This window comes from Astatotilapia calliptera, chromosome 16 (genome assembly GCF_900246225.1).
Source record: "Astatotilapia calliptera chromosome 16, fAstCal1.2, whole genome shotgun sequence".
Classification (NCBI taxonomy): domain Eukaryota; kingdom Metazoa; phylum Chordata; class Actinopteri; order Cichliformes; family Cichlidae; genus Astatotilapia; species Astatotilapia calliptera.
The window spans coordinates 17,480,447-17,492,274 of NC_039317.1; the positions used below are offsets into that span (position 1 = coordinate 17,480,447).

Consider the following 11,828-nt stretch of genomic DNA (forward strand, 5'->3'; position numbering starts at 1 on the left):
AAGTGTCCGAGGCTAATATTTATGGTTGGGTGTTCCCCTCTGTCTATTGTACTAGGGTGACAAGTTCCCCAAAAGTGGAGTAAAATGCCGATAAATCTCTATTTGGAAATACTATTGCATCAATAAATCTAGTGATGCTATAAATCTGACAACCCATGGGTTTCCTAACTCAGCAACTCTATGCTTGTTTCCATTTCACACTAATTCAGAACTGGGGCAATTAAAACAAAGTCTCTGATTTGCATTCTGATTCAGCCACATAAAGAAAGGAAAGACGCGTGGGTGTTCATAACATCTGTAATAACATCTAAATTCTCCAAGTATCATTCCAGTCTTAAATTCCAGCTGCAAAATGTTTTAAGAGGAAAATTTGTATCTTGTACCTTAACCAAAATAAGCAGCCCATATAGATTACCAGATATTGAGAAGACACAGTAAAATATTAAGAAACAGGAGGCAAACGTTTGACATGCAGCCAAGGTCTTTCATTTCCATTAAAATGGAAAGGCTTGCATGTCTTGGTTTTCCCCACTGAGTATTAAATGACCCCTGAAGGATGTCCGAGATGAATTAATAGGTCTGTCGTGTCGATCCTTGGAGTGGAGCTCCAAGCTGCCGTTGCTGTAATAAGATCTGGCAGAGGAAGCAGATCCACCTGTGGGTTGTGCTGACTGAGCATGCCCCACTGTTGTGGCAACATTACATTAGAGCTTATCACATTTAGCACAATTGGGCACCAGCATTTAGCAGGAAGGTGACCTCCTTGGAGCAGCACTTGGTAGCCCGATGTATATATCCTCTGCATGCCTATGAGGTGTGATGCTGGCATTTATTGGCAGGGCCAGGAGGGTAGAGGTTGGGGGTGGGGGATGGGGATTGGCAGGGCATGTTTTTGCAGCTGACCAGACCCCCCATCCTCACATAAAAGGACTGTTGAGAAAACAGTGCATAAGACAGTTCGTGCAAATTATCAACAATTGCCGTCTATTCTTAGACCCACAAGCTTGCTCCAGCACCCTTGCTTATCACCAACCACAAAACGGCCCTCTCTTTAGACAAACACCTTCCTCTCATCTTCCCCTCACTGAAGAGCGCCCCAGACTCTGAGGCTCTGCAGTCAATTATACTGACTGTTAGCTGTTCATTAGAGGTGAGACTCCATCAGTTATTTGGCCTCCTGGCTGGTCACTAATTTAATCCCCCCAACTTTGCAACCTAGGGCTGCAACACACTGTATATTCTCTAAATTAATCCCTGACACTATTTGCCAAGTTGCACTTTAAGAAATACAAACTGGGTCTCCTACTTTCCATCCGCGTGGGATTTTTCATTGGAATAAAGACACTTCATCCATCAGCCTTGTTATCCCTTAATACAATTCCTTTGAATTAACTGCAGAAGGTCTGTGTCCCACGGACCTGCATTACTACACCAAATCAATAAGTGCTTTCAGTGTAAAAGTAATTGGTACCAAAGAAATAAAGCAATGGGCTTTGCTGAGTCATTAGACCTAATTACAAATTTACCTCGCCCCAGAATGTTTCCTGACAATCAGGGATTCATTAATGCACCTCTAGAAAGACATGCCTTGCAAATGCAAATGAAGTGAATATAAAGGCCGTCAGCAGACAGATAGCTGGTGAAAAGGAGCAGAGGGGAGAGGGATCAGTGACCAGCTCTTTTCTCTGGAGTCCTGGGAGAGAACAGTGTGTCCGGTGGAGGGTGAAAAACAACTTCTGACACCACATGCCAAATCATCCAAAGCATACATCTATTTTATATAGGAGCTTCAAACGCTCTCGGGGTCACAGCACGCTTGCTGGTGGGACAATCAATGTCAAAAGTCTCCAAACGCAAGGTAAGAGAAAAGTTACCCACTACATAAAGAAACAGCAGCAAGTACATTTCAAATGAGTGAGAGGTATCTCATTTTCCAGTAATTAGCAAGTAATGAATGGAAGCTGGCTCAACTGAGAGGCATTCATAATGTCTCTGTCTCAAAACACTGAGATGGGTTAATTAGGCTTGATATAGCTTAAAGCCTCCCACTCCACACGTTCACACACATACACACAGACAGCCACACTCTGTATATAGCAACTTTGTAAGGAAGCAAAGCTGTCATAATTAATGTGAAGCTCAATCTCCAAATTTGTGACAGGGTTGTTTGGTGACAGTGATTGTTCCTAACAGAGCACCAAACTAATGAACTACACGGGCTTCATTAGTGACCTGCTCCAGCCTTCTCACAATGGGCTCAGGATAAACAGGTTTGACTTAGGCTGTGTGGAAATCATCGACCGGCACATCTTCCCATTCATGCAGCGGCACGGCATCGCATTCGCTTCTGATTCCCCGCATATTGTCAGGAGTTCCCGTGAACACATGCTCATACCTGGGAGTGCTTGAAAAACGCAGAGATGCGAGTGATGTGCAGACTGAGGCATCTCGAGGCGCATCTTGCTCGATAAATACTGGCAGTGAAGAAAGAGTCGTCCTGCTTCCTCGCAGACACACTCCCCGGGCTCGTTAGCGCCGTAATCCACAAACACAGGGTCACACACACGTTCAGGCTCCTGGAAAACATTGTCCCTGCTGCTCTGCATTTAATCCCCTCCGCGGATCGGACAACACTGCGTGCAGGCTCCGGCGAAGAAACTAAGGAAACTTCAATTATACACTGGGGAGGAGTCAACGGCTCACGAGCCCTGCTATTGGAGGATCCCGCGGTGACTGACAGGCACGAGGAGCGTTAAAACAGGTAGACTGCTGCATAGTCCTTCACTCTGTCCAAAGCAAAGGCTGTTTGTTTTAGGGAGCAGGCCTGCAAAGGAGGAGGAAGGGCTTGAGTAGAAGTCATACTCTGCAATCAAAACTTGGAATGGGCAGAGCAATCAATAAATAAACAACAGACAAGAGATGTTATGGAAACTGTTGTCTATTTAATCAGCATAATCCACCGCCTTCCATCTACCTAAGTATTTTTGTACTGGACATAGCTTTGGATTCCTAGTCTATGACAGATCTATATTCTATCTGTAGTTCTGACCAGTAGTCGAAGTGTACGACAGCTGATCTGATTATATTTTTTGTATAATAAGAACAAATCTACAAGTTTTAAAGCCAAACACAATTAATTAAAGTATTTAAGCGGTTTTAGATCTATCGCTACACTGGATAAGAGACATATTAAAAGGAAAATGATCAAGACTCAAGCTTGAGGCCAGGATATCTTGACTTAATCTCCCAGAATCATTGAATGTTCATTAGACATCCAAGTCTTTAAAGCTCCAGTTTGAAATGCAGGGTTTCTGTTTTAATTTAGCAGTCTTAGAGATAACCTCATTTGACATCAACTTTAAAAAGGCTACAAGATATACTCTGTCTTCTTCTTTTGGCTGCTCCTTTTAGGGGTCGCCACAGCGGATCATCTGCCTCCATCTCAACCTGTCCCTCGCGTCCTCCTCCGTTGCACTAAACCCTCTGCAAATCCTTCTTTACCACATCAATGAATCTTCTCTGTGGTCTTTTCCTCTTGCCTGGAAGCTCTCGGTGACAAGTAAACAATCTGTCCATCCATCCATACAAACAATCCATCCATTCATCCATCCAACCCCAGGTCTGGATTGCCATTATAAATTCATTTATGAAATCCTTTTTGGCAGCATATCAGCTCGTGTGCACATATAAATCTGTTTACGCTACATTATGTAGAAGAGTTAAACTTACTGATGATACAACTCATCTGACTGTTTCATAGATGGTCTTCTGTATTAAACCACCACATATGGGCTTGGACACGCTTGCCAACATCCCAGGGAAGCCCATACCCCTCCAGCTCTCACCTACATGCTTCACAGTAGCTTGGAAAAACAATTCTACATGGAAAACTATTAAAACCATCCTGACTAAATTCCTCAATATGGACTCCCGACTTCTGGCATCATTTCTTCGCCCCAGGTATGGAGAAAGTATGACATGTAGGAAAAGCTTGAAATCTTTGCTATTTATTGAAGTTAAGGAGTGAGTATTTAATTAGAAAGTTCCCTCAAGGGTTTACAAGACACTCCAGCTTTTGTCAGCTCCTGGAGTACTTTCCTGAACCCCATTACAGCAACAGCATAATGAACTTTTATAGCTGTTGCTCTTAAACTGTATGCAGAGTGGGAGTGAACACGCACTCGCACACCATCATTAGTTTTGGCTTAAATCACTGTCTTGCTTTGGGCCAGTTATACATGCCAAATAGTTTGACCCGTTTCGCCACTGAAAAAGTAATATGCCCATATTTACACATCTTAAATAGCAGGCACTGCACATAGAGCAGTGATGGGGATCATGAAAACACAGTAAAGAAAAAAATATCTCTTCCCATTCAAAAAAAAGGTCCCTTGACAATGATAAAAAGTCAACAATCTGTTCAGTGAGAGTAAGCAGGCTGCAGCATCGAGTGCTCTGGCCTGTCATGCTAAAAATATGTCTTTGTAATCATAAAAATCATCCCACAGTTCTCTAATGATAAGATGGATGTGCATTCATTTCCCTGGTGGTCTCAGACATACAATGGAACTTGGGGTGAGATATCCCTTGCTACTCTTAAAACATTTAAACGCGGATGTCTGTGTACCTTAAAAACAGTATAATGGCTTAATTTGTTGGCTTATTACAGCCATGTGTGATGAATTGGGGGGGGAGTTTATAGTGAGCGGTGAAGGAAACACACTGTCTGTGTGCGGTCCTGATGTCTCCTGCAGCCTGTGGGACACATCTTCCTCCAACTCACTGCTTTCATTGACTGGGAAAAGCCTCTTCTAATTGCATACTAAGACCATAAAGCTATCTAAAAGAGGCCATGGTTGTCTGACTGGATTTTATCTCTGACACATATCACACAATTGTTTTACACACCCATGTTTACAATGGGTCTCCACTAGCAACATGTGCTTACCTCCGCAAATAGACTTCAAGGTATATAATTGTTCATGAGTCATATACAACATAACACTCAGGGCTCATAGTCTTAATGAGGTCATGCTTGGCTTAGAGGATAAAACTTAAAGTAAATAGCATTTCATCAACCCTAACACTGCCTTTAATAAAAGAGTCCTCTCATCTTTGTACTCTACCCTCAAGGGTCATTGTGTCCTTTCTCTCAATAACATCAACATTATGTGCTGAACAGCCAATCAATAACCTCACCTTCACATAGAATTATTATATAAAATGACTTCTCTCTTTACAGTGGGGCCTTTTGTTCAAGAACACCCTTGGTAACAATGTAGCCTTTTTGCTCTCTTTTTAAGTCATTGTTCTGAGAGATGACTGGATATGCCGGTGTGGCGAGGGACCGGGTGCAGTCTCGAAGCAAAGAGGGGGGAAAAAAGGGTTTCTGTAACATGAGCTCACAAAAACATCTCAGAAGACAACACACCAGTGTCAGTTTTCAGCCTGCAAACTCACTGACAAAGAAGGTGCACGGCGATCAAACACTTGCCTATCTTTGATGAGTAAAGGGGCAGGTGGACTCAGGGTTCACGCTTTTGATGGTGGTGGTGGGGAGGCACTCGGATCAGAGGGGACCACCGGCTTTTGTTGTGATCACTAGCAAACAAAAGAGATGGAGATTAGTTAAGCTTAAGGGAGCATGTGAACATGGAAGTGGAGTAATGCTGTAGATGTCGGCAGGCATTTGAATCAGTGTTGCCTGGGTACTTGTGATTAAACAGTAAATTGTCCTTGATCATCTAAAAGCATTGTTAATCAGGGGAATGCTCAATGTATTGCAATGTATGTTAAAAAGGGCACATGGAATAAATGAGCGTATGAGACATAATAGATAGAATAATAGAGGAGTTTGATTATGTAATATTAGCTGATACTGAGTCTGCATTTGTTCCCCAATTAATATGATTTCTGATTAATCTGCTTTAAATGAATATAAATCAAATTTCTAACTGATAGCGAGTCTCCAGGGAAACCAGCTGCTACATTTCATCAAAAAGACATTGGCTATCTGTAAGAGCAAGCTACAACAATGACATCAGTGCAAGAGCTATTATCTGTAAGACTCACCCAGCCTTTGATTAAAAAAGATCTTTCATTACAAAGTTAGGCAAAGAAATCATAAATCTAGAAGCAGCAGAGGAGAGAAAAACATTCACCTTTCTAATTTAATTGTAACAAGCCAAATAAGATGTTAGCACAGCACAATATCACTATCACACTGTATATTAATTCAGGATCTGTCATATTACTTGTGATAACTGCAGCTGGTTACCCAGCATTAAAGGAATGTGAATTATTCAATTTCTTATTCACCAAATACTGATATGACATGCAAAAGAGGTCATGTCATGTTTTCTTCTTGCAGATTAAAAAAAGGGGGCGAATATTGATTCACAATTTGGACGTGAAATCTATGCATTGTCTCTGGCCCCGAGTATCTCCCCATGATACACATGCACAAAGACATTCTTTCTGGTGAATCACGAGTAAATGGTTATGTTTTTAAAGTAATAAATATAGTCCGTCTCATTGATAAAAACAAATACACCCATTGGCCTTACAGCCACCCTTTTGTCTGTTCATAATATCGAGTCTATTCATTGGTGCGTTCACAAGACTTTCTAACATTCCCAGTGAAAATATTTGTCTTGTATATGAGGTTGGAAAAACCAGCTTGGCGTGCAGGACTTCTGAACACAAGTCCACATGATATATTTTCCTTCTTTCGCCACATCCCAAAACAATGCAGCATTGTGCAATCACTAGGGGGTGATAGTCCAGCAAAAACTGTTATTCACATATAAACCACCCACTCAGAGCTGAAGTTACATTTTGGTCTCAGTTTAGACGGTGATGGTTGACTGACAGCTGACCATCCCTCTGCGGCTGTTAGCAGGTTGGATGATAATAACCACATAGGGTGGTGTTTATTTTCAGACTGGATACAATAAATAGACTAAGAGGACATAAGGAGGACACATTCAGGAAACCTGTGTGTTTAACCCATGTTAACCAAACAGGGACGTCTCAATATCTGTAATTTGTGGGAGGGTTTTTTGGTACCACTAGATGGCAATGTTACCACAGGCAAGTTTTGAGGTCTAGACAAGCCTTTGAGACCTCTCTCTCTTACCCACTCCCCCGCCCAACCTCTTTCTCTCTCTATCTATCTTTTTCTCACAATATTTTCCAGGAGATGATCCTGCCTTAATATCCAACAATGGAGAATTTATCAGGGGGGATTTTGTTCTCTTGTCTGAGGCAAACAATTATCAGATATGATGAAAAATAGAACACATTTTCAAAACTCAATGTAATCTTTCTGTGTCTGTGTCACACATGCATGTATGCACACGCGCTAAAATGTTGAAATGCTTTTTTTTATGTACCTAACTATCGCAAAATGCTACAGGATTTATCAAAGTTTTATAACCTAATTTGGTAGAGAGGTGCTAGGGATGCACTCAGTTATGATTTTGCATATCAGCTTCACATGAATGACTTTTATTGTGACGGGTGAAACCCTTTCCTGTCTGAAATACAATTCAATCACTCTTTAAATTGCTCTTCGTCTCGCGCAGATCATCACAAGAGGCGACAGCAACTGCAGAGACAACTGCAACAGCCATCATCTCTGAAATCCGTGGGTCAGAAGAGTAATTATGTAGCATGACAAGTCACAATGCTGTATTGGGTGTCTAAGCGAGTGGTAGCTCATTACACGCCATTATGTTGCCATGACAAAGCAAGAGGCTGAAACCAGCAAAACACTACACATCAGACATCCCCATCCACAAGCTTCTAAGCTAACAATACAGTGAATAGATAGACACAGCTCATCTGAGAACCTCCTGGCAAGAGTTCAGATATATGCTGGGCTTTCTAGCCTGGTTTCCATAGATTTTATTTAGACTAACTTAAATAGTAATGATAAAAAGCAGGAGGGGATAAATAAAACAAGAAAAAGCATGGCTAATCAAATAACATAACATTATATTTTAGCTATTGACATAACAAACAAACACAAAAAAGTAGTACAGCTCATTGGTTCTCAAATGGAGGTCTCAGGACCCCAAAGGGTCCATGACCAATAGCCAGTGCCCCCCATAAAATTGCTATAAATTATTAAGCTGTGTTTTGATATCAAACTGTGTATATTGGGGACATATTTACAAGAATATTTATACCTTAAGGATGCTGTGTTCATTATGTCTGGTCATCTCATCAGTGGCCTTAAAGAAGGTAAGGAGGCTGGTATATCCTGTGAACATAGAACGCACAAATTGCTGCAATGGCAGTTAAGAGAACAAATGGTTCTCTTAATTCTAAGTCTTAGACTTAAGACTGTAGTTGAGTCTTGTGTCTGTGACTGTATAATTGTTATGTAATGTAAAATATATATTTTTAATTTGTACGAGTTTTATTAAAATGTAGACTTTAATATGTCTAAAATGTAAAACTAGATTGAAACTAAGGTACAACATAACCATTATGGTCTGAGGAGCTTAAGGGGGAATTTCTTTTAAAAAGGCTTAAATGCCACTGTAAGAACAAAACGTTGTAAAGCCATTGACTGCTATTGTGCTAGAGGGGGAGGAAAGGCAAGGCAAGTCTGTTGGTCGCAGGTCAGCAACCCTTGACCTTTGTCCTCGATCCATGAATCTCTGATATCTGTCTGCTTTCCCGCCTTCTCTGCCTCCCCCCTCCCTGAATTCATTTTTGAGGAGTGTAGGAATGTGGCTTCCCAAAGTAACACAAATATTTTTCTTTTTTAAACAGTCAGTTTTTCTTGTGAAAATGATTACGGCTGAGTGAGCAAGTGGCATATTTAAGCAGCGTGTTTGGAGCAGATCTCAAACGGAATGGCTGATCGGAGCGCCGCTCTGTCAACTGTTACATCTGTTTTTCTTAAGGGAAACCAAAGTGTTTCAGCTGCAAATAGAGATGTTTGTTCCCGCAGTCTGTTTTGCTTTGTCTGAAAAATAGGTCTGTAGGTTATGACATAACAGTGCACCACAAAAAGCCTTCTCTCTAGCTGGTGTGGATGGTTGGGGGAGGGGAGGGAGACAGTGGAGGAGGTGTATTACAGTGTATTCACATACACAAGGTTTTTTGTTGTTGTTTGTTTTCTTTTGTTTTGCCACTATTGAATTTCCCAAGCTTGTACGTTTGTCTATTCATCAACATATAGACACAAAAATCATAAATAAGGGAGCCCTTTCTTCCAGACTGGGTCCAATGCTCGTGTTCCTTTTATAGTGTGAATAAAGCAGGAGGGTTTAGGGAACTAAATCCAGTATGTAAATAGACACCAGAGCACGATGAGAAATAGATACTCGACTGGATATTCCCCTGCAACTGACTAGGCTTTCCCCACACTTCTCCAGCCTAATAACAACACAAGACTGGTGTGACTAGCTGCTCCCTTCCCCCACCCTTACATATTACCATTGCTCCTCAGTGCTGTCTAGAAAGGTCATGTGACCCTCATCAGCTTCCTGCGTTGGGGGAGGGGAGGCAGATTGAACCTGTTCTTTGTTAGGAGGTCAGCCCCAGCTCTATGGCAGGAAACGCTCCTACCGTAAACCATGTAAAAGAGGTGCAAGGGGCAAAAGGCAGCGAAGCTACTGAGAAGTGTGTTTGACCATTTGTGCAGAGGAGAACACGTACACAAGGCAACAGTTTTAAGTACTAAGATGCGCTTGTCAAAAGCAGCTCCAGTGGTTTAAAAATTTAATAGACTGAACTTTTTTTATGACAGGAGTCTTATATTTTTAATAGTATTTTTGTATAAGAAATAAACAATGAAATCACATACGTTGGAAGAGATAGACAACTAAACAATTAGAGAGGGTAAGGGAGGATTTGGCTACATAAGTAAGATGCAAAAAAAATTAATAAATATGGAGGCATTGTATCCCTTCATGCTACAATATGCACAGAAATTCATCCGAATTTCTACACAATTTACAGAGAAAATTGCCCTTCTAGCTTCATCAGACTGTAGCTTCAGGCAGTTTGCAGCAGAGTGTGACAAGATTGGTTTAAGGATCGGCACAAAATCCCAAGGGATAGTTGTTTGTGGGGGGGGGGGAAGAGGAATGTTCCACAGGGTCGAGGTGGAGTAGATGTATTAAGTGAAGGAATGTAAGAATAAGGTCTCATTCTTGAATGATGGCAAATCCAGGTGGTGGGATCAGATGCAGTAAAACAGAATCTGTAGTGCAATGTTTAACCGAAAAGTTATCTACAAAGCAAAGCTTTTAGTTTACTGCTTAGCGTGCATCTTTCAAACTCCATAGAGCTACACCACATTACGCTGAAACACTGTACTGTCAAATACTAAAGCCCAGTCACAAGTGCTGTTTTCGGAAAGTTGTCTGAGGTGATTCACCTCGATGTCAGCTTGTATGTTATAAAGTTGAATTGATTTGCTTGTAGAGTTTCATGATTCATTTGGCAAACAATAAGACTTCCCTGAAAGCAGGCCTACAACTGTTTAACCGTTATTTACTCATTTTGTATATCTGACTTTCAATCTGACAATAGCCATGACTTCAAGAATTACTAGGTGCAAACACTGCAGAACTGCTTATGAGACATAAATTCAAAGCATCCTTATAGGGTCAGATAAACACTTGAAATTGCATTGTGCCTCACCACTTTAAAGTAGAAATGCTGAATTTAAACATGTAAGTTCCAGTCTTTCACTTCACTTCTATAATAAAATATTGTTCAGTCAGTGTGAGACTTTTGTACCTTGCAAATCACCCATAGCGAAACTGCAACTCCCACAGCGTACCACATCACAGAAAATAATTTTCAGTGCCCCTTGCAGGGCTTTTCAGAGAGCAATAATATCAGTACTTAAAGTAACCACATCATCTCAGGGACCTTTGCTATACAATATACCCAAGCTGAGTGTGTAAATGGGTCAAATTTCAAATTTTTCAGTTTCTGGAAATAACATTCCTCCTTTCCACGCTGAAATCTTACTAAAAACTTACTGGTATTAAAGGCCATGACTTTGTTATTTGGCAGATAGGAGAGCTTTTATCAGATATGTAATGCTCTAAATAACTAATCAGCTAATCAGATGAAGCTGTTGGTACAGCAAGATGCATATCAGATGGACATTTACACGTCCTCCGCAACTGTGTGTGTTTATTATCACTGTCTTTTTTTTTGTAGTGTAACAGCTAGTGAGCATTAATAAATGTAACTGTCTCTGTTTCTTGTGATAATCATGTTCTAAAAGAGTACACAGGAAAAAACACCATGACAACAATCTCTTGTGGTAGTCAAAACCATAAGGTGCACTGACATTTGACAAAAGGTTAAATATTACATGCAGGAAATGGAAAGCTGGCAGAACTCTGCATATGTGTCTCGCTGTTGCCACATTCCATAAAAAAACATCAAAACCATTAATGATTTTGTACCACTGGTGCTGTCTGTGCAGTCAAGCCAAATATAGCCCATTCTAAGCCTCCAGACCTCTATTGTTAGTCAATCAATAGGAAATCAATGAGCCAAACCATTACAGTGGCTGACATGTTCCTTCATTACAATAAACATGGGTTGTGTAGTTTATTTGAGGTCAGTCCCATATAGATCCTCCAGGGACCACAAATACTCACAAGATCGTTTTTAAGGTCCAAAAATAACTTTGTAATCAAATAATAACCAAAACATGCACAGACATACAAACTGTACGGATTTGCATTTAGAGCATGTATTCACAGCTGGAATGAAAAAGGCTTGAGGCACACACAGGATAGAAACACTGAGACAGACTAGTTGTTGGTTTTGGTCTCTTCAGT

At 40.9% G+C, this 11,828-nt stretch overlaps 1 protein-coding gene and 1 long non-coding RNA gene across 2 annotated transcripts in view; one reads left to right on the top strand and one right to left on the bottom strand.

Annotated features, from left to right (window-relative positions):
• Positions 1-2,763, bottom strand: part of anos1 (anosmin 1) — a 40,777-nt gene extending 38,014 nt beyond the window's left edge. Inside the window, exon 1 of the mRNA XM_026144714.1 lies at positions 2,396-2,763. Within this exon, the coding sequence (XP_026000499.1) occupies positions 2,396-2,587 (192 nt within the window). The 5' untranslated portion in view covers positions 2,588-2,763. The remainder of the gene's footprint in view (positions 1-2,395) is intronic.
• Positions 2,764-3,415: 652 nt separating this feature from the next.
• On the top strand, positions 3,416-3,921 carry LOC113007785 (uncharacterized). Its single transcript, XR_003269942.1, has 2 exons — positions 3,416-3,619; positions 3,761-3,921. It is a non-coding gene; the product is annotated as an uncharacterized LOC113007785 (long non-coding RNA).
• The last annotated feature ends 7,907 nt before the right edge of the window (positions 3,922-11,828 follow it).